We start from the raw sequence: 22045 nt of genomic DNA, 5'->3' as shown, positions 1-22045 counted from the left end.
GCTCGCACATCACAGGAGCCTAGTGCAGGAATATATTCATGCAAACCAGGACAATTGAATTGCAGCTGCTAGTAAGTCCACGGGAAGATAAAAATGAATCCAGGAAACTGACTTTGTACTAGAAATATTGCACATCAAGAGGTTAAAAATATTGAAGTAAGCTGAGACAAAGGACTTTTGCGGAAGCCACAGATAACCGAGTTTGGGGCATCCATATCATTATATTATAAAATGGAAAGATACTTTATCCTGCATTAAGTTCCCTTTCACTTTCTGTACAAAACACGTTGAGGTATATTCAGGCTATATATTTTGTATTCAACAGAAGAATGCCCACTAATAAGCAGAATTAAAGTCAAAAGAGAAATCGGCTCAAACTTTGATAACCGCAGTTGGTTTTTGTACTCTATGAGAAGTTGAGAACAAACCCTTCGTTTTTGTACTCCATGAGAAACAAATCCTGCAAGAACTCAAAATGTAGAAAGGAAAAAAAAGATCAACGAGACGGAAGGATATACAAGAAATTGATGTACCAAACTACCAAAGTTTCTCTTACTCCTACAAGATAAGACATAACAGATTGATCTGACAGGCTAAAATAGAGAGAGAAGATGACGTGGGCGCAAAATACCTGATTCTAGCTGTTTTGAGGCCCAAAAGTTAACCTGAACCACTATACTTCTATTGTGAACTGTGCCAAACAGATTGAACTAACAAGTATTAGTAGCAGCCAGCATTTGATATCTCAGAGCATCATAAATTTTGGATAATGAAAAAATTATTGCAGGTTGAAATTTGAAAAAGAGTTCAGCATACCACTGGAAATTTTACTGAAACATTTTAGCATAACCCTTCTTCTCCTTCTCTAGTTTATAAGCAATCTGTCATAATTGTTAACAAATTAAAGAAAATGTAGTTTTTGAAACTACAGAACGAGTAGTTTTTGAGAAAGAAAATTAGAGAACATGTATTACGTTCATGTGAAGATGTTGGATCAAATATTTTGATCTGATAATGACTAACCTTCTTCATTGCAGCAGCCAGCTCCTTCTTTATCCCTCCTGAAAGTAAATGTAAGAAAAGGTTACCGGGGCTGATACTCAAGACTAGAGGTGAATAATATTATTTCCTTTATTCGTACAAAATATAACCAGTCAAACAGAGTTTAATGTGAACTTTTATGAGGTAGGGAGTTTGGGTTGGAGCGAAGTGTACCACACTTTGGGTACAAATCGGAAATTCCAGTGAGAACTCTATGAGCATCTCTGAGTCTTTTATATAATCAGTTTAGGCAAAACATAATGAACACGCTTTCTCAACTGCTACTTCTCCTTTTATGGATTAAAAGTTCCATTGCCAGATGAAAAGGACTTCTATATGCAAGTTTGGATATCCAAGTTACTAAGCCTGAGATTCACAGCTAAAGACAGCAACCTTGTTTGGCTCCAGAGAATCATCTAATACAATTTAGAGTATACGGGTAGCCAGGAAATAATGCAGAAAGAGGAAAAAAGGAACGGCAGCACATGCGTTAATTAAGAAGAAAAATATACTCTTTATACTTCAACATTTGCCAGAGTTTCTTCCCTTAAAATGTCAAAGATGAAATTGTGCGTCACTAACCATTGTTTGGCTCTAACTCCAGGGCCTTCTTAAAACTTTCAGCTGCTGCATCTATAGCATTCATTGCCATATATACCTGAAATAGAGAAAATGATGGTTCAATGTTTTGGATATGTATAAGATTCCGTATAGTGAAGTATGAAGACAATAAGGTATAAGTGAATCAGTAATACTACACCATCAAGTAAAATATTTTAGAACCATGGTGTCCGGTCCGATAGCCCACACCTTGACTAATTCAATAAGATATCAACCGCCTCCCACTAAGGCAAGTACAGGGTAACTCTATCTACCATGGCTTGGACAGATGGGAAAAAAATTATCTAGTCTTTTTGCCTCCTTTGGGATTCGAAGAATACAGGAGAGATATTGCTATGACCAAACGCTTCTCCTGAATATAATAATACAAAGGGCTGTTTAATGAGAATAAAGATGAAGATTAGTAGAAGGTCTTCAGGTCTCAGATTCATATGCCAACATTTGTGTAAATTTAAAGTTTGAAAGTAAGTGTAAGTTCTGTTCAATGGATTAGAGGATGCATGACATGCAGTTGACAGGAGCTGTACTTGTGTTTATCTAACTGAATTAAATTCCATAGCAAACTGATAATCCAACACCAAAGGAACTAATAAAACGTGAGACAAGCTTGAGAAAGGAACTTATGGCGCAAAGTTTGTATCCTAGTGAAGCCTAATCAATCACCTTAATCATGACAGAAAATAATCATTCCAGACTAGAAAGAAAAACAAGGTCGGTGGACAATCTTAATGCAAACGAAAATAGAAGTTTGTTGAAGATCGGAAAGTACATTGTAAGTTATTCTTTACACTCAGACTTTTAAGTCCAAGAACACTGAGGAGAATGATGTTACAGGTGCTTTTTATCATATAATATTGCGGTTGTGCAGTAGATCATTCTATATGCTATTCACTGTTGGCTGCCCTTCTACAAATCAAGTCAGGCTTTCTTTTGTTCAGGAAATCTAACCACTTGAACTATATTATAGCTCAACACACCAACCTGGCCTTGGCGGTAAAAAGCTTTGACATTGTCTTCACCATCATAAATTGCATCATTAGCATCTATCAATGCTCCAGTTAGATCTCCTATCTTCAGTTTACAAGCCTGAACAAGAATGTTAAGAATATTTTGCGGAGCAAAAGAAAAGGAAATGCTACATAGTCACAAGAACAAAGTCTAAATATGCATATGTGAGGAAAACTTATAATATACCGTCAAAGGGACCTGGTTTAATTTTGATTCAATAATACTCTATTTTAAGTTAAAATTATTTTTCATTTAAATAATACTCTAATTTTGATTAGAAGACTCCAAGGGACTTGGTCTCACTCATGTTATGGACCTGGCCCAACATTCAAAACCAAATCTGGCCCACACCCTATTCCTCCAAACCCCATGTTCCCCTCTTCTCCATTCACGTACAGAACAAAGCAGCCTAAGAACAAAACGATGAAGAACCCTAGTTCAGTTCCAAAACAGCGCTGCATCCCTTCTCTCTCACAAATTCATACACCAACATGTGCTTAGCACGAGAGCTTTGATAAAATGCGAAGATTCTAGAAACTCCTTGACGGTATATTACTCTAATTTATCAAGAAAAAACCTTCAAAGGACTAGTATAAATCATTACATAGCAGAAAAATTGAAGGCATTTGTTTCCGATCTATTCAAATCTTTACTTTGAGATATCAAAAATTCAATTTCTTCTCTAAATTGTTGGTCAACACACCCGATCTCGTTTGACCGGATCCGAACAGATCCCACACCCTAACTACGGCACCTATTTTGCGGAGTCCGAGTAACTTAGCTTCAATGTAAATAGACATTGATGGCGAAAATGTATAGACTAAAACAAGGTTATTTATTATTTATTTATATGGAAGAAACATTAACAAAGCTGATTTCTTCAGGAAAGTTACTACATCCTCAGGATATGTTCACACCATAAAGCAGGAAATAGTTCTTATATTATGTAACTGAAAGTCCTACTAAGGCCTACAATATTCTAACAGAAAGAAAATCATTCCGTAAGACCAAATGGTTGCAAGAGAATTCAGGAGAACTTACAGAACTATTTGCAAGTATCTGGGACTTTGTCTTCCTCAAATACTCGCTTTTTACTGTATAATGAGGAAAAGAATTCCTTCAGAAAGATGTCCTAGTTATGAGAAAGCAAATCAGATAGTCATTTATAGCTGCAATTAGAAAATTTACCTTCATCAATGTCGTCCTTTTCCCAGCATAAGTCGGTATAACGGACAGCCTTCCTGTACTTCCTGATAGCCATCTTATAGTCTTCCTTCTGCCCATGACAAATACAAAGATGATATACAATCACATTTAGAAATAGATAAAATTTTCAAAGAAGTCTAAGCCCATGAATAAAAAACTACAGAAAAGTGGAGAAGAAATGGTGTTACATTGTTTGCTCATCTTATTTCTTTAGTTATTTTTTGCAGTAAATCTTATTTTATGTAAAGAAAAAGCTATCAATCCAAGCTTACTTTTGGAAACATATATGTGTGAACTTATATAACAACACGGGGTATACTTGAAACAAACAAGAAATATACATTAATCTAGTACCTTGAAATGTTCATTGCCAAAGGCTTTGATACGTTCAACAACATTTATCCACCAAGCAACCTCATCTGGTTTCACGTCAAGGTCTATTGGCCAATCAGGGTAAGTATCACCATCTTTAAAGAAGTTAGTTGTGCCATCATCTGCACCCTCTGGAATTTCTCCACAGTCCTCTATTATCACAGGAAGATCAGGAAAACCATTTTCACTTGTTTTAATATGTTCAATTACACGAATCATCCCCAAACCCCTGATTACTCGTCCAAATACAACATTCTTTCCATCTAGAACATGTGTTTGAGAAGCGGTGATGAAAAATTGAGACCCGTTTGTATTTGGACCAGAATTAGCCATAGAAAGCATTCCTTTTCTTTCATGTTTGAGTTTGAAATTTTCATCTTCAAATGTCAAGCCATAAATTGACTCCCCACCACTGCCGTTTCCAGCAGAAATGTCCCCGCCTTGTAACATAAAGCCTCTGATGACATGATGAAAACAAGAACCCTACATAAGAAGCAAACAATATTATAATGAATGGAACAAAAGCTAAAGGGAAAGGTAAAAATGGACAGTCACATAGAGAGAATCAATTTATTTGGGTCACTAAAAAAAATAGATTTAGATAGGATAGAGCATGAAGTAACAGATACTTCCAGAACATACACCCAAAATTCATGCTGTGTTGGAACTGTTAGTACTATTCTAAGCAATCACTCTTCATTCTCCCTTATATATCATCATTGGCATTAGAGTGTTTGACAATTCCAGAATACCATCTCATATAAACAAACTGAACTTAAAAACGATGATCCATTCCCCGCCCAAGGAGAGAACCGTTTCCATATGTGCAACCAGACTTACTTTCATGAAATTTGTGAGAAGAGCCCCATTCTCCTTTATTCTTCCTAAGCTTAAAAGTAAATTCATATATACTACTTCCCTGTTCAACTGTAAAAAAATGCGAAGAAACAAAAGAACAGCAAAAAGACTCCACCCCTACTGGCACAAGAAGATCAGAGTTTATGACGTGATTCGTAAACATCAAACAGAGTGAATCATACTGCTATTTTCAAGTAAAACAGTATTGAAGTCTGACAAACATCAACTCGTACAATATGATCACATGCATTTCATACACCCAAAAACTGAAAAGGTGGGAACTAATATACACCCAAAAACTACTACAAGTCTACATATAAGCCTCAATTCCTAACTAGTTTGGACTTGACTGCATGAATCATCTATCTGACCATATACATTCCTCAACTAGGTCTATTTCATTCAAAAACACAAGTATTCATGTGTTGAAGAGAAAAAACACAAATGCACAACCATATTACAGGACGCAGAAACTATTTACGCGTAGAAAAATAGAGAAAACGTAATAAAAACCTTGAAATGGAGGGGAACACCGGTGTTGGGGCCAATGCCTTTCTCACCAGTACAAAGAGCCCTGAAATTTTCAACGGTTTTAGGAACGATGTCTTTGTAAAGCTCAATCACCATTCTTCCTTCAAGCTCTCCACCAAGGCTAATGTCCAAATAGCATCTCGGATTCGCCATTTTCTCTTGAACTCGAAAAACGTTTCAATGGAAAAAAAACGGAAACCCTTTGAGTTTTTGAAGAAGCAGTTTATGCTACAGTACGCGGTGGACAGCATGCGATTTTCCTGTTTCTGTCAATACCTGTGGACTGGTAGAGTGTGGAGGATCATTTTGGACACTTATGGGCTGAAACGAGCCCATGGGCCCACTACAACATACTAAGCCCACTTTCCTTCCGCGATGACAGCTGTCGCTTTGTCAGTATAATAGAGCCAAATGTAGTCTGCTTTTTGTTGTATTCTGTCGCTCAATAAAATATCGCATCCTATGCGAAAAAAGTACGAAACAATTATTTTTGGAAATTTTTATTTGTTTGTTCTAATGTTAAAAAAAATAAAAAGTGAATTTGAAAAAAATTAAAAAAATAATAAAGTATCTTAAGAATATGAAAAATAACCTTCTATAATCCCCATCAACACCAACAAAGAGAAGCAAAAACTCCGAAACCCTAGACCAAAAATTGTATCAATGTCTTTGATGACAAGCAGTGATTTATTCCTGCAATGGATTTTAAGATTGATTTAGATTCCTTGCCGGATAAACTTTCTCCGATTACCAATTTCACCACTGAAAGTTTTCCAGGGTGGACCGTTATTGATGAATGCATCGGAGGAAGTAAACGAAACAAAAGATTACACCGTCAGTATAAACTTCACAAACCCTAATGGCTAATTCTACATATCAGATAGAAGAAATCTTCGCTGGTACATCCCGTTTGTGTTTGCCTTCGGTAGGAAGATGTATGTTATCAGTGGCGATCCGATTACTACGCGGATTGGATATTATAATCTGGACTCCCAAACATGGCATTAGCTGCCCAAATTGGTAGGTTTCGAAACCTTTTGCCGTTATGGGTAAAACAACAATAGTCTTTTATTCAGTGAGCCACTCTGTTTTGCTCCTCTAAGGAGGAGTGGATTCACGGAAAATAGAAAGAAAGAGAGAAAAAAACTGCACTTAGATAGACAACAATAGAAGCAAAGTTATCTACACTATTTAATAGAGTATTTCATTTTTCATTTGTAAAATATTTTAATCTATCTGAGAAGGATTTTCCTTTTTCCCTTTTGTTTGTATTGTTTAGGTAAATAGATTTGACAAACATTGCGGAAGCCATATATAACTAACATTTTTACTATTAGATTTAATAAACTTTGCTTAATGGATTTACGCCAATAACCTAGTGTCAAATTAAAATAAAATGTGACAGTGAATTACTTTCAACTAGGTCCAAGATGATTTCTTATACTACATCAAACATGCATTGATAATAGGTTATTTGGTAGCAGAGCTAATTATCTCACAATATATTGGAACTTTCTAATTCACCACCCTACAGTTCTTTCTGATCTCTCCATTTTGTCCTGTAAGCACACCTATATTGATCAGCTTAACCATTGATGCGGCAAACTCCTTGGAGAAAAGATATGGATACTTGCTGAAGTTCGACACCAGTGCAGCAGTCGTATTGTCATTCATGAGAGCTTGATCTGACTCTAGAAGCCCTGAATTTTTCATTAGGTTCTTGAAATATACATTGTCAAACCTGTTAATTGAGACTGCATCCAGAGGAGCCAAGTTGGAATCTGAATCTTTCTGGTTGGGACATACGCTTCGCAGACTGCCTAGTAATGATGAATCCAGTGTTGGATCAGGATTGCCTGATCCATCAAAATCAAATAGCCTTCGCTTGAACGTGGAACATTGAGCAAATCCAAGGGTGTGGGCACCTGCATCAACGCATGACAAATACTTTGGACTTTACTTTTATAATTGATAAAGTTGACTGATGATACATGAACCACAAGGCTCTTTTAATAGGAATTAGTGATAAAAAGAAAAGTTGCATGTTGGTGTAGGATCAGGTACCTGAAAGCACCACAACATCTTTTACATTAAGACCCTTAGAAACAAATTTCGCAGTAATGTTTACTAAGGGCTCGAAAGGTGATGGAAGCTGATCATTAGCTGCATTCTGACTTGCAGTAAGACTATCTCGACGACCCAAGCACACTGGCCAAAAGGGTCCTCTAGTCTGAAAACATTCGACAAAACAAGTTAGATCGATTACATGGTAGCCCGTAGCCGTATCAAACAATTTGATGAGAGGCAAAGCATATCATATAGATCAGGAGTCTGAGAGCCCTTTGACAAGAAAAAAATTTCTTACAAGATAAATAGCTTCCCTAGCTGCTAGAGTCAATATATCAGTACATGAAACTGTAGATGGACAAGCTTTCTCCACATTAGCTTTTATTGCATCAATGACTTCATATCCTCTGGCTGAATTCCGAATGGAAGTGCAGGCGCAAAAGAGAAGCAGGCATTCTGGTGTCATTAGAAATAGCAGACCAGACAGCATTTCTAACGATTTTTGTGAGGTTAGGACAAGTGGTATCGTAGTATTTGTAGTCAAGCTGGCCATACACAAAGGAACTGAGAAACAAGGAGCAAAGCAAAGGGTAAGTTTTTAAAAACATATGGCTTTTCATGTTCATGATTGCAGATGCAGTATACATTGCTCTTTTTGGTTATAAAATCAGGAGTAAGTAGAAGGTGTTATTTATAAGCAAACACAAACTCATGCTCAATACAGAGTAGAGAGTGGCAGAGCCACTTAGAATAAAGATGTCCCTTTCAATTAAGTTTGGTACTATTTCATATGATTCTTTAAAATATATCAGCTGCTCTTAACAGATAAAGTAGTATATGTTAGTGTAGGATGAGGCATCCCTTTGAAACTTAGCAAACTGATAGAAATAAAATACTTCACAAGTTGACTTCTCTACTTCTGCGAGGGAAATGGATTTCATAGATGTGTACACCTTTTCTATAGAATTTGGCATACCCTCTTATGAAAACTTTTCAATACTATCAAATCAAATAATGTGCTTGACGTAAGACGCACCTCTATCTAGTGTTAATAAACATTGGGTAGCCTAGTAATTGCTGACAGCATCCACCCAAGAGAAGATCATGTCAAGATGAGCTATCTGTTATTACAATAGGTGTCAAGTGAAAGTGCAACGATGTACGTGGCTGAGGTATTCTAAAAAATCAGTAGACTTGAACCTTGTTCCTTCATAAACTGATCAATTCAACTTGCCCTCTATTTCATTGTTCTGACCAAAAAAAAAAAAGCTATGGCCTCTCTATCTATCCAAAGGACAAAAATGCATAGGCCTTTGGTGTGCCTCAAGTCAAGAATTGAGACCTCACAAACGCTAGCCAATTTACTTTTTTTTTTCTAATCATGTCTTACTTAATTCGTTCATGGTTTTATTATCTTTATCTCTTCCTTAATGAGTACTAATGACTATATTGGCTTTTTGTACCAATTCAATTTTTTCAAAGTGATATATAAAAAGCATTAGAAGGCCTTATTAAACAGTCGGTGTAGGTAAGTTTTTACCAACTTTAAAGTACCAGAATGCAATCTTGTTATAAGTGCTCTATCTGAATGGACTTCTTCATTACATGTTTGGCTTGGAAAGGAAAAAAAAAAGTAAAGATGCACTACAACAAAAATACTTTTAGCGGCATTAAATTTTGATACTAATAAAGAGTGCTAAAGTCTTTACTGGCGTCTTTACCGGCATTAGTTAAGTGTCATTAGAATCAATGTCGCTAAAGGCTTTAGAGACATATACAAAGAGTGACAATTGCCGCTAAAAATATATATTTATCGGCAATTAAAAGTTAAATGCCGCTAATGGTCATTTTTATTGTAGTGATAGGTGGAAGAACCTAAAAAGGAAAAACTGTTAAACGTGCAATAGATTATAAAACACCTGCATGTGCACATTAAGAAACTCATATATTATATATATAGCAGCCTTGCACTAAACTAGCTAGTGGAAACTTATATATGAGGAATGACGAGTGCCAGCAATAAGGAGGTGTTAGTGCCCAAATTGAACAATCTATATATACTACTTGCTGACAGTCGAATTTTATAAAAATAGTATTTTCCTAGCTACACTTCCGTCCAGATTCAATTGGTATCATCTTTTTTAACTCGACTTGGATAATTCATGCCTTGCATGACATGGCAATCACTATGAGAAATTCTTAAGTTGTCTTATTAAACAAATGATTTGAGTATTAAAGTCAGAGGTGGATTCAGGATTTGAAAGTATGGATTTTGAATTCTAGTTTTCCTAAGATACTCAGTTATAAATTTATGATTTATACCTATTAAATAAATCTTTAAGACAAATATGATGTTTGAACCAAAGCTGGTGAACTCGGCCAGACCACAGCCCAGACTCTGCCTCCTAATTGAAACTATACAAATCTGAATGTGATTGAAACGTTGATTGATTTATCCTCTTCTATAACTTGGTCTGCACTTAGATAAAGCTAAGTATTACGATATTATAAAAAGGAGCAGCACATTTTCAAATAGTGCAATTCTAGTCATCATCCGTGAACAATGAATTTGGACATTTGGTCCTTGCTATGTTAATCCAATGAATGATGTGCGGTTAACAAAATTTATCCAGTGACGTTTCCGATTATATCACCAACATAATCAATCGGAGTTGATACAGATGCCTAAATGATATTATAATATATTTGTATAGCGCTCCACAAACTGTGAGAGGGAATGAAAAAATATATTTTGTGTAGGGCTGTGAGAAGGAACAACTTTATGCCAAAATGTTAATGGAGGTACATATCAACATTACTAGCCGGTCGATTGGCTTATAAAAGAAGTACTAGTTTTCAACTCAAAAATAAAAGTCAAACTAAAATAATTTTTTGTTTTTGATTAATTTTAAATTTATTTTAAGTCATTTCTAGCCCTTTCTAATTTATTTTAAGTTAATTTTTATCGAGAATTTTTTTCAAATAGTCAACTATAATAAACTTGATTATGATTTATAACTATAGTTTTGCCATCTGATTCTTCTAAAGAAGACTAAAATGCATTTTATCCGTATCATCTTTTGAAGTCGATGCAAAGCAAAATTTTCATCAAACAGTTCAAATATGGAGAAGTATACATAAAAAACGTAAAAAAAAGTTCAACATCTATTATATAAACATAAAAAATTATTTTAACAATATATAAATATTGTAATTTTTCACCGAAAAAGGTTTGAATGAATCCCTCGACCTTACTTGACTCTGCCCGATATAAGTCGAACTACAGTACAGTGTGATAGTCCACTGCGAAGCCCAAACACCAAATATACGGGAGCGTATTGGTGTGCCGGCACACGATTAGACACGTGTTTTTTTTTATACTTTTTTTTATTAAAAAAATGTTATTGGTGTTGTCCTCTGATTATTTTCATTTTTTGGCCACTGAACGTATTTCAAATTGTAAAGAGATTTGTTAGCTTGTGTACTGAATAAAAGTTCAAAACCAAAATCATAAGACTTTGTTGCTGCCTGATCGATGTTGTTGTTTCAATAAAAAGGTCCAGTGGTCACTGAGACAGTTTGTTATAATGTATTTTTGTATTATTTTTTTTTTGGATAATTCTTTTTTTCCAACCTGCTAGTAATTAATTTTGAGTTTATAAAATTTTAAGCCTATGTCATGTCCCTATAAGTCTTTAAAATATTTGTACATTCGTATACTTAATCCATGCTACATATATTATCCACAACCCCAAGCCTCTTGCTTATGGTCCTATAATGTCACATATTAATGATAATATGGTCCTATAATGTCACATATTAATGATACTCCCTCACTTTACTTCACTTTCACACGTTCAAAATGAATTTTACACTGTCTCAGAAATACTACATAAAGTTTATATTTTAGCTTGATACTCGTACTACCTTTTATATATATATATATATATATTCAAGTAGACAAGTAAAATGAAAATTTATTTTTAACATAATAAATAAATAAAAATTAACTGAGGGGGTGTATTACTTCAACGGTCAAGTTTCATAAGATTATAGTGAAATTAATCTATTTTTTTCTCTAAGTACCACAAAAGTAATGAGTTAATATAGCATATGGTTACTCAACTTTGAATGGATTATTCAAAAAGTCACTCAACTTTGAGTTGTTCACTTAGAAAGTCTCTTAACTTTGTTTTATGACTCAAAAGTCACTCAATTGTTGATATTTTACTTAGAAAGGCACCAAACTATTAATATTTCACTTAAAAATCAATCAATCAGTTTAAATAATTTTTTCATTGAATTTTGTCTAGATACAAAAAATAATTAAACTATTTTTTTTAAAAAAAATAATAAGATGTTTATTTTAATTATTTTATTGAATTTTGTTGAAATATAGACTGGTCTTTTTTTTTTGTGAATTGTTGTACATTTTATCAGAAAAATTATAATGAAATAATTGGGGCGGATCAATAATTTAATTAAAATAGATATCTTATTATTATTTTAAAAATAATAATTTAAAATTAAATTTAATGAATAAATATTTAAATTGATTTGGTGAGTTTCTAAGTAAAATATAAGTTGTTAGATGACTTTCTAAGGGAAAACTCATAGTTGAGTGACTTTTGAGTTTTCAAACAAAGTTAAGGCTTAAATAACTTTCTGAGTGAACATCTCAAAGTTGAGTGACCTATTAACCTTATAAATAATCGATGAACTTAAATCTCTTTAAAGGAAACATGCCTCAAAAATTTTATTTATTAGACGCTTTTTTTTTTGGTGGCATGCAAAATGTGGCGGTCTCTCATATCATTGAAGACTATGGTCTCAAAAAAAGAAGTGGGAACAACTAATAACGTCAGCATAAGCGAACGTATTCTCGAGTGACGTTTTCGATAAAATCACCAATATAATCAGGTTCGCACTTTCATAGCACCCGTTTATCGTGAATTCGAATCAATCGAGTTGATACAGATGCCTAAATGATAATTAATGAAAGAATATTTTTGGATAGGGCTCCACAAACTCTGAGAGGGAATGAAGGAATATATTTGTATAGGGCTCCACAAACTCTGGAGGGAACAACTTTAGGCCAAAATAACAATGGATGTACTTATAAATATAACGGAGAGTCCGTTTGGATTTTGACTTAAAAAAATTATTAATTTATAAGTAAAAAATAAAAATTAAATTGAAATAATTTTTAATTTTTGATTTATTTTAAATTAACTTTAAGTTAATTTTTATCTTATCAAGCACTTTTTAATTTATTTTAAATCATTATAACTTATTTTAAATTATTTTTTATCAAATATTTTCAAAAATAAAAAATCAACGGAAAAATAAATTTGATCAATTTTTAAACTAATTTAAACTCAATAATTGCTAACCATTCTTCAACTCAGGTTCCTCATTCCCCCATTATTATCCAATGAGTCTCGCAACTGAAACTTTTACCACTCTACCGGTCCCGGCACTTTTTATCTTGTCAGAAAAAAGTGCTAAAAGAACTGATGCCTCTTTAAGATCAGCTCAACGTACAAAAGTTTCTATTATCTATTATTTCTAATTATTTATTTATTTTAATAAATTAAAATAAAATAATATTATATTTTACTTATTTTATTTTTAATAATTATTTTTAAAAATATAAAAAATTTAAAAACCTTAAATTTTTAATTGACTTAAGTACACTTAAAAGATTAAAATTATCTATATATTTAACTTAAACATCTCGAACTTTGAATTTGATATATATTTATTAAACATTTTTATTATTCAAAATATGTATCTATTAGACATTTTTCTCATGGTAAAGAAAGTGCAATACATAGCTTTTATATTTTTTTTCATCTCTTTCTTTTACTTATTCTTCTTTAGCAATTGCTTCTTCCACCTCCATTTCCGTCATATCTTTTAGAAAAACATAGATCTGGAAAAATAAATTGTCGGATTAAGAGGACTCATGGCGACGATGATGACGGTGGACAACGACATATTGAATAACAGAGTTGCGCCTTTTTTCACTTCTTGACCTTCCATGAGATGTGAACTTGTTCAAAGATCAATTGATCATAATTAATAAATTTGTCTATACTCCATTTATTATGATTAAAGTTGTGAACCTTTTGAAGTTGAAGACGAGTCACATTGGTGAAACTGAAGAAAGAAGCTTCAAAATAATTTTTCTATCCTTTTTTTCCTTAAAGTTCACATGTGTGTTGTTAATTTATTAATTGATTATAAATTCGTTTATACTCCATTGATTATGATCCAAGTTGTGAATGTGTTAGAAGTTGAAGACGAGCAAACTGAGGGAAGGTGGCTCGAAATATTATTTTTTTCCCCCCTCAAAAATCACATGTATGCTGTTAATTCATCAATTTGTTACGTCATTCCTCGAATTTCACATGTCATTAATTTGTGAAATGTTCATGTCACCACAAGTGTATTACTCATTTTATATTTTTAGCTAATTATCGAAAAAGTGTTTACATGATTTGAATTCAAATTAGTAAAGTGTTTAAAGTTATAATTTCTAGTTGAGGTGTGTAAGTGAATTATGCAATAATTTTAATGAGTCCATGATGACATAATCCTTTTTAATTTAATCACTTCATAATTAATAGAGATGAAACGATAAACTTACTATGTCAATTCAAAATGGACAAGTAATTAGAGACAGAATAAATTTTATACAGAGTCTAAATATTATACAGAGTCTCATGTAAAAGGTTTTTTTCGCTTCAAGCATGGCTTCTTTGATAATAAATATCAAAAGACCCAAGACTATGATTCAAATCTTAAAAATAACATTAATCAAACTAAAGACCTATTATTCCTGAACTCAATTTTTTTATAATTTTATACACCATTTTAACTTACGTAATATTCAAATATCTTCAACGGTGTGGAATCACGAAATATACGACATAAGCCATATAATTAATTGGGGAAAAAAGACGGCGATGAAGAACCATGTGAAATTCTGATTAGAACTTTAATTACAATATAAGATGGATAAATAACAGAAATAATGCAGTGCAAAAGTGAAAGATCATAACTGGTTCATCTAACAAGTTCCCGACTAGAGAGTAGTTATATGATGTGTCTCCCTAATTAACGCCAGAAATCATAGCAGCACACGTAGTCCAACAAGACATCAAAACAGTCGTAAAAGCAAGAACAACTGCAGAAACAAAACCAAAAGATCAAAGAGTTAAACCAAATGGGTCTCGTAGTATATAGCAACAAGGGAAACAAAATTACCAATGTTTAGCTGGTTTATCTTCAACTGGGGGATCACTTGTGCCGGGGATGTCCATGGTCTCTACCTCTGGTGGATCCATCTCTATTGTCTCTCTCTCTCACAGACACACAAGATGAATTGGATAATTGAAAGGAGATGGAGGGGAAAAGATTGTTTGGTTGGATGAGGGCTAAATATTTACCAACTGTACTTATATAGAAAGAAGATCGAAGTCTTTCAATATTCTCATATTTACTTACTTCATTTTTTTATTACTTTTTCATTGACGTTATCTGTTGACCCAACTTTCCACCTCAGCTGTAAGCAAGGTTCTATTAAGTAGTTAAGTGGCACAATAATTTGGCTTATTTTATGTCATTATAATGTTCAATTGGTTAATGAATAAAGGGTTTCATCCATTCCTTTTCTTTTTTTTTGAGCTGAAAATAATAGAGAACATGAGCTGAGAAATATAGCCACTAAGTTGCAATATAAGCGACTATGAGATACAAGCAAAATCACTAGACATGATTGTGAATAAGAAAAACTTTGTGGAAGCCTTTACTACTAGACAAGAAGAAACTTTGCTTAAAAATAACTAAGTACCAAATTAAAATAAAAATGTGACAGTGAATTACTTTCTACTAGATCCAAGATGATTTCTTATACTACATCAAACATGCATTGATAATATGTTATTTGGAAGCAGAGCTAATTATCTCACAATAATATAATTGGAACTTTCTAATTCACCACCCTACAGTTCTTTCTGATCTCTCCATTTTGTCCTGTTAGCACACCTATATTGATCAGCTTAACCATTGATGCAGCAAACTCCTTGGAGAAAAGAGAAGGATTCCTGCTGTAGTTTGACACCAGTGCAGCAGTCGTATTGTCATTCATGAGTGCTTGATCTGACTCTAGAAGCCCTGAATTGTTCATTAGGTTCTTGAAATATACATTGTCAAACCTGTTCATTGTGACTGCATCCAGAGGAGCCAAATTGGAATCTGAATCGCTCTGGTTAGGGCATACGCTCCGCAGACTGCCTAGCAATGATTGATCAAGTGTAGGATCAGGATTGGCTGATCCATCAAAATCAAATAGCCTTCGCTTGAACGTGAAACATTGAGCAAATCCAATGGTGTGGGCACCTGCATCAAATAATTGACTTTACTGTTATAATGGATAAAGTACGTGAAATTAGCATGAGAGGGAAACCATAAGGCTCTTTTAGTAGGAATCAGCAACAAAAAGAAAAGTTGCATGTTGGTTTGGGTTCAGGTACCTGAAAGCACCACAACATCTTTTACATCAAGACCCTTAGAAACAAATTTCGCAGTAATGTTTACTAAGGGCTCGAAAGGTGATGGAAGCTGATCATTAGCTGCACTCTGACTTGCAGTAAGACTATCTCGACGACCCAAGCACACTGGCCAAAAGGGTCCTCTAGTCTGAAAACAGTCGACAGAACAATTTAGATGACAGGCAAAGTATATTATATAGATCAGGAGTCTTAGTGCCCTTTGACAAGAAAAAAAAAATCTTACGAGATAAATAGCTTCTCTAGCTGCTAGAGTCAATATATCAGTACATGAAACTGTAGATGGGCAAGCTTTCTCCACATTAGCTTTTATTGCATCAATGACTTCATATCCTCTGGCTGAATTCCGATTAGGAAATGCATTCTTCTCTCCTGTGAATGTACTCGTATCATCAAGCAGAATTGACCCGTCACATCCCTACACAACATACATCAGTAAATAATTAGATTAAATGGCATTAATGCTATGTTCTTGATTTGTTCTTATACTAAGAAAGGGCATATAAAGATTTCATTTGCATACATTGACAAAACAGTCATGGAAGTGCAGGCGCAAAAGAGAAGCAGGCATTCTGGTGTCATTAGAAATAGCAGACCAGACACCATTTCTAACGATTTTTGTAAGGTTGGGACAAGTGGTATCGTAATATTTATAATCAAGCTGGCCATACACAAAGGAACTGAGAAACAAGAAGCAAAGCAAAGGGTAAGTTTTTAAAAACATATGGCTTTTCATGTTCATGATTGCAGATGCAGTAAACGTTGCTCTTTTTGGTTATGATATCAGGAGTAAGTAGAAGGTGTTATTTATAAGCAAACACAAACTCATGCTCAGTACAGAGTAGAGAGTGGCAGAGCCACTAAGAATAAAGATGTCCCTTTCAGTTAAGTTTGATACTAATCCATATAATTCTTTAAAAAATATCAGCTTCTCTTCACAAAGATAAAGTAGTATATGCGAGTGCAAGATGAGGCATCCCTTTGAAACTGAGCAAACAAATAGAAATAAAATACTTCACAAGTTGACTTATCAACTTCTGCAAGGAAAATGGAATTCATAGATGTCTACACCATTTGTTTGGTAGTAGAAACTCCTACTTGCTCCAGTTGTTTAGAATTTGGCATACCCTCTAAGAAAACTATTCAATACCATCAAATCAAATAATGTACTTGACGAAAGATGCACCTCTATCTAGTGTACTAGTTATTGTGCCCGCGGTAATAAACGTTGGGTAGCCAAGCAATTGCTGAAAGCATCCACCCCAAGAGAAGATCATGTCAAGATGAGCTATCAATTTATTACGATAGGTGTCAAGTGAAAGTGCAATAATGTACGTGGCTGAGGTATTCTAATAAATCAGTAGACTCGAACCTTGTTCCTTCATAAATTAATCAATTCAGCCTGCGCTCTATTTCATTGCTTTGACAAAATAAAGAAGATATGGCCTCTCTATCTATCCAAGGGGCGAAAAGGCATAGGCCTTTGGTGCCCCTCAAGTCAAGTATTGAGACCTCACAATCACTAGCCAATGTACTCTCTTTTTTTTAATTATGTCTTTCTTCGTTCATGGTTTTATTATCTTTATCTCTCCCTTACNTGGAAGTGCAGGCGCAAAAGAGAAGCAGGCATTCTGGTGTCATTAGAAATAGCAGACCAGACACCATTTCTAACGATTTTTGTAAGGTTGGGACAAGTGGTATCGTAATATTTATAATCAAGCTGGCCATACACAAAGGAACTGAGAAACAAGAAGCAAAGCAAAGGGTAAGTTTTTAAAAACATATGGCTTTTCATGTTCATGATTGCAGATGCAGTAAACGTTGCTCTTTTTGGTTATGATATCAGGAGTAAGTAGAAGGTGTTATTTATAAGCAAACACAAACTCATGCTCAGTACAGAGTAGAGAGTGGCAGAGCCACTAAGAATAAAGATGTCCCTTTCAGTTAAGTTTGATACTAATCCATATAATTCTTTAAAAAATATCAGCTTCTCTTCACAAAGATAAAGTAGTATATGCGAGTGCAAGATGAGGCATCCCTTTGAAACTGAGCAAACAAATAGAAATAAAATACTTCACAAGTTGACTTATCAACTTCTGCAAGGAAAATGGAATTCATAGATGTCTACACCATTTGTTTGGTAGTAGAAACTCCTACTTGCTCCAGTTGTTTAGAATTTGGCATACCCTCTAAGAAAACTATTCAATACCATCAAATCAAATAATGTACTTGACGAAAGATGCACCTCTATCTAGTGTACTAGTTATTGTGCCCGCGGTAATAAACGTTGGGTAGCCAAGCAATTGCTGAAAGCATCCACCCCAAGAGAAGATCATGTCAAGATGAGCTATCAATTTATTACGATAGGTGTCAAGTGAAAGTGCAATAATGTACGTGGCTGAGGTATTCTAATAAATCAGTAGACTCGAACCTTGTTCCTTCATAAATTAATCAATTCAGCCTGCGCTCTATTTCATTGCTTTGACAAAATAAAGAAGATATGGCCTCTCTATCTATCCAAGGGGCGAAAAGGCATAGGCCTTTGGTGCCCCTCAAGTCAAGTATTGAGACCTCACAATCACTAGCCAATGTACTCTCTTTTTTTTAATTATGTCTTTCTTCGTTCATGGTTTTATTATCTTTATCTCTCCCTTACTGAGTAACTAATGACTATATTGTCTTCTTGTACCAATTCAATTTTAGGGATTTTGATCAAATTCATTCTAGAATTGACTTGGTATAAACACTCGGTGCAAGTAACTTTTTACCAAACTTAAAGTACCAGAATGCAATCTTGTAATAAGTGCTCTATCTAGTGGATTTCTATTTTCTTCAATACATGTTTGGCTTGTAAAAGAAAAAAAGTAAAGATGGTGGAAGAACCTAAAAAGGAAAAACTGTTAAACGTGACTTATATATATGAGGAATGACGAGTGCCAGCAATAAGAAGGTGTTAGTGCCCAAATTGAACAATCTATATATACTACTTGCTGACAGTCGAATTTTATAAAAATAGTATTTTCCTAGCTACACTTCTGTCCAGATTCAATTGGTATCATCTTTTTTAACTCGACTTGGATAATTCATGCCTTGCATGACATGGCAATCACTATGAGAAATTCTTAAGTTGTCTTATAAAACAAATGATCTGAATATTAAAATTAAAGGTGGAGTCAGGATTTGAAAGTATGGATTTTGAATTCTAGTCTTCCTAAGATACTCAATTATAAATTTATTATTAAATAAATTTTTAAGACAAATATGATGTTTGAACCAAAGCTGGTGAACTCGGCCAGACCACAGCCCAGACTCTGCCTCCTAATTGAAACTATACAAATCTGAATGTGATTGAAACGTTAATTGATTTATCTTCTTCTATAACTTGGTCTGCACTTGGATAAAGCTAAGTACTACGATATTATAAAAAGGAACAGCACATTTTCAAATAGTGCAATTCTAGTCATCATCCGTGAACAATGAATTTGGACATTTTGGTCCGTGCTATGTTAATCCAATGAATGATGTGCAGTTAACAAAATTAATCGTCTATTGGGAATAATTAATTAAATTACAATTTTTGTCTTGTCTCATATCTAATTCTTTTAAAACTGACTAAAATGCATTTTATCCATATCAACTTCGCTAGTAGTCAACGCAAAGTCAAAATATGAAGAAGTATCTATAAAAGACGTTTTTAACATCTAATATATATACATAAAAATTTTTTTTTAACTATATATAAGCATTGTAATTTTCCACCGAAGAAAGTTTGAACAAAAAATATAAAAAAGTATATATAAAAGATGCATTCAACACCTAATATATATAAACAAAAAAATATTCTTAACCCCTCGACCTTATCTAACTCCACCCGTACAACTCAACTACAGTACAATGTGATAGTCCACTGCGAAGCCCACACACCAAGTATACTGGTGCGTATTGGTGTGCCGGCACACGATTAGATGCATATTTTTTAAAAAGAAAATGTTATTAGTGTTGTCCTCTGATTTGGACATGAATTTTCATTTTTTGGCCCCCAAACGTATTTCAAATTGTAAAGAGATTTGGTAGCTTGTGTACTGAATAAAAGTTCAAAACCAAAAGACTTTATTGCTGCCTGATCGATGTTGTTGTTTCAATAAAAAGGTCAGTGGTCACTTTGACAGTTTGTTATAATGTATTTTTGTATTAGCTTTTTTCTGGATAATTCTTTTTTTCCAATCTGCTAGTTATTAATTTAGACTGTATAAAATTTTAAGCCTATGTCATGTCTCTTTAAGTCTTAAAATATATGTACATTCGTATACTTAATCCTTGCCACATATATTCTCCACAACCCCAAGCCTCTTGCTTAATGATACTCCCTTACTTTTAACTTGTTCAAAATGAATTTTACATGGTCTTAAGAAATAATACATAAAGTTCATATTTTGCCGTAATACCCATATTGTCATTCTTTTGATATATTCAAAGTGGACAAGTAAAATCAAGACTTATTTTTACTATAATATATAAGTAAAATTAAACTAAGGAAATGTATTACTTCAAGGGTCAAGTTTCATAAGGTTGCTGTGAGATTAATCTTTTTTTTCTTCTCCAAGTACGACACAAATAATCCATGGACTTGAATCTCTTTAAAGAAAAAAGGATATAGTGCCTCAATATGAATTTTATTTATTAGGAGCGGTTTTTCTGGTGGCATGCAAAATGAGGCAGTCTCTCATATCAGTGGAGACTACGGTCTTAAAAGCGTGAACAACTAATAACGGCAGCATAAACAAACATAGTAACAAAAAGAAAAGTTGCATGTTGGTCATTACAGCGTTTTCTCGTGAATTCGAATCAATTGAGTTGATACGGATGCCTAAATAATAGAGAAGGATTGGAAGAAAAGAGTTTTAGTTGAACACACTGTTATGGACCATCATAACCATATATTTAATTGGAAAAAGATGACAATGAAGAAGACATTGACCGTCTCAAATTCTAATTAGAACTTATATAAGATGGACAAATAACTTTGATCTAAATGAAGTAATGCAGTGCAAAAGCGAAAGAACATAACTACAAGTTCCATTCTAGAGAGTAGTTATATAATGTGTAGCCCTAAGAACACCAGAAATCATAGCAGCACAAGTAGTCCAACAAGCAATTAGTACAGTCGTAAAAGCAAGAACAACTGCAGAAACACAACCAAAAGATGAAAGAGTTAAACCAAATGGCTCTCATCTAAACATACTAGTAGTATATAGCAACAGAAATAGTCGGAGAAAACAGGGCAAATTGGCAAAAAGGAAAACAAAAAATTACCACTGGTCAACTATTTTGTCCTGTTCATCTTCAATTGGGGGATAACTTTTGCTGGAGATGTCCATGGTCTCTACCTGTGGTGGATCCATTTCTATTGTCTCTCTCTCACACACACACACACAAGATGAAGGTTTTGTTAATTGGGTTATTGAAAGAAGATGGAAGGGCAAAAGGAAAGGGCATTGATTGGGGGAAGTTTGTTTGGTTGGATGAGGGCTAAATATATGGAAAGAGGATCGAAGTCTTTCAATTTTCTGTCTTTCAACTAATATGGAAATATTTAATTACTTGATATACTTTATTCTATCATTTTTTTCATTGACGTTTTTCCCTTTTCTGTTGACCCAACTTTCCACCTCAGCTATAAAGCAAGGTTCTAGTAAAGTAGTAAAGTGGAACAATAATTTGGGCTTATTTTGTGTCATTGTCACTATATAATGTTCAATTTGTTA

General features: G+C 33.8%; 2 protein-coding genes, 1 long non-coding RNA gene and 1 pseudogene across 5 annotated transcripts; all 4 read right to left on the bottom strand.

Moving 5' to 3' along the window:
* Positions 1-159: 159 nt before the first annotated feature.
* Positions 160-6665, bottom strand: LOC107012006 (peptidyl-prolyl cis-trans isomerase CYP40-like). 2 transcript variants are annotated; one of them, XM_027914796.1, is made up of 12 exons: positions 6493-6665; positions 6230-6330; positions 5620-6097; positions 4231-4731; positions 3859-3946; positions 3712-3764; positions 2644-2748; positions 1624-1699; positions 1024-1061; positions 817-881; positions 632-691; positions 160-460 (listed from the first exon to the last, which is right to left on the bottom strand). In XM_027914796.1, the coding sequence occupies exons 3-10, from the start codon at positions 5788-5790 to the stop codon at positions 828-830; spliced, it is 1086 nt and encodes a 361-aa protein (XP_027770597.1). In that variant the 5' UTR covers positions 5791-6097; positions 6230-6330; positions 6493-6665; the 3' UTR covers positions 160-460; positions 632-691; positions 817-827. The 2 variants fall into 2 exon arrangements, with proteins under 2 accessions (XP_027770597.1, XP_015067196.1); XM_015211710.2 differs by lacking the exon at positions 6493-6665 and having other exon boundaries at positions 6230-6360.
* Positions 6666-6952: 287 nt separating this feature from the next.
* On the bottom strand, positions 6953-8905 carry LOC107010577 (annotated as a pseudogene). The gene is made up of 3 exons (XR_001455734.2): positions 8003-8905; positions 7702-7867; positions 6953-7562 (listed from the first exon to the last, which is right to left on the bottom strand). The product of XR_001455734.2 is annotated as a peroxidase 10-like (transcript).
* Positions 8906-15420: 6515 nt separating this feature from the next.
* On the bottom strand, positions 15421-17061 carry LOC107010190 (peroxidase 10-like). Its single transcript, XM_027914626.1, has 4 exons — positions 16804-17061; positions 16507-16698; positions 16245-16410; positions 15421-16110 (listed from the first exon to the last, which is right to left on the bottom strand). The coding sequence occupies exons 1-4, from the start codon at positions 17020-17022 to the stop codon at positions 15701-15703; spliced, it is 987 nt and encodes a 328-aa protein (XP_027770427.1). The 5' UTR covers positions 17023-17061; the 3' UTR covers positions 15421-15700.
* Positions 17062-21197: 4136 nt separating this feature from the next.
* On the bottom strand, positions 21198-21867 carry LOC107011541. The gene is made up of 2 exons (XR_001455904.2): positions 21594-21867; positions 21198-21462 (listed from the first exon to the last, which is right to left on the bottom strand). It is a non-coding gene; the product is annotated as an uncharacterized LOC107011541 (long non-coding RNA).
* Positions 21868-22045: the final 178 nt, after the last annotated feature.

This window comes from Solanum pennellii, chromosome 2 (genome assembly GCF_001406875.1).
Source record: "Solanum pennellii chromosome 2, SPENNV200".
Taxonomy (NCBI): domain Eukaryota; kingdom Viridiplantae; phylum Streptophyta; class Magnoliopsida; order Solanales; family Solanaceae; genus Solanum; species Solanum pennellii.
This window is presented reverse-complemented; position numbering and strand designations above follow the sequence as displayed.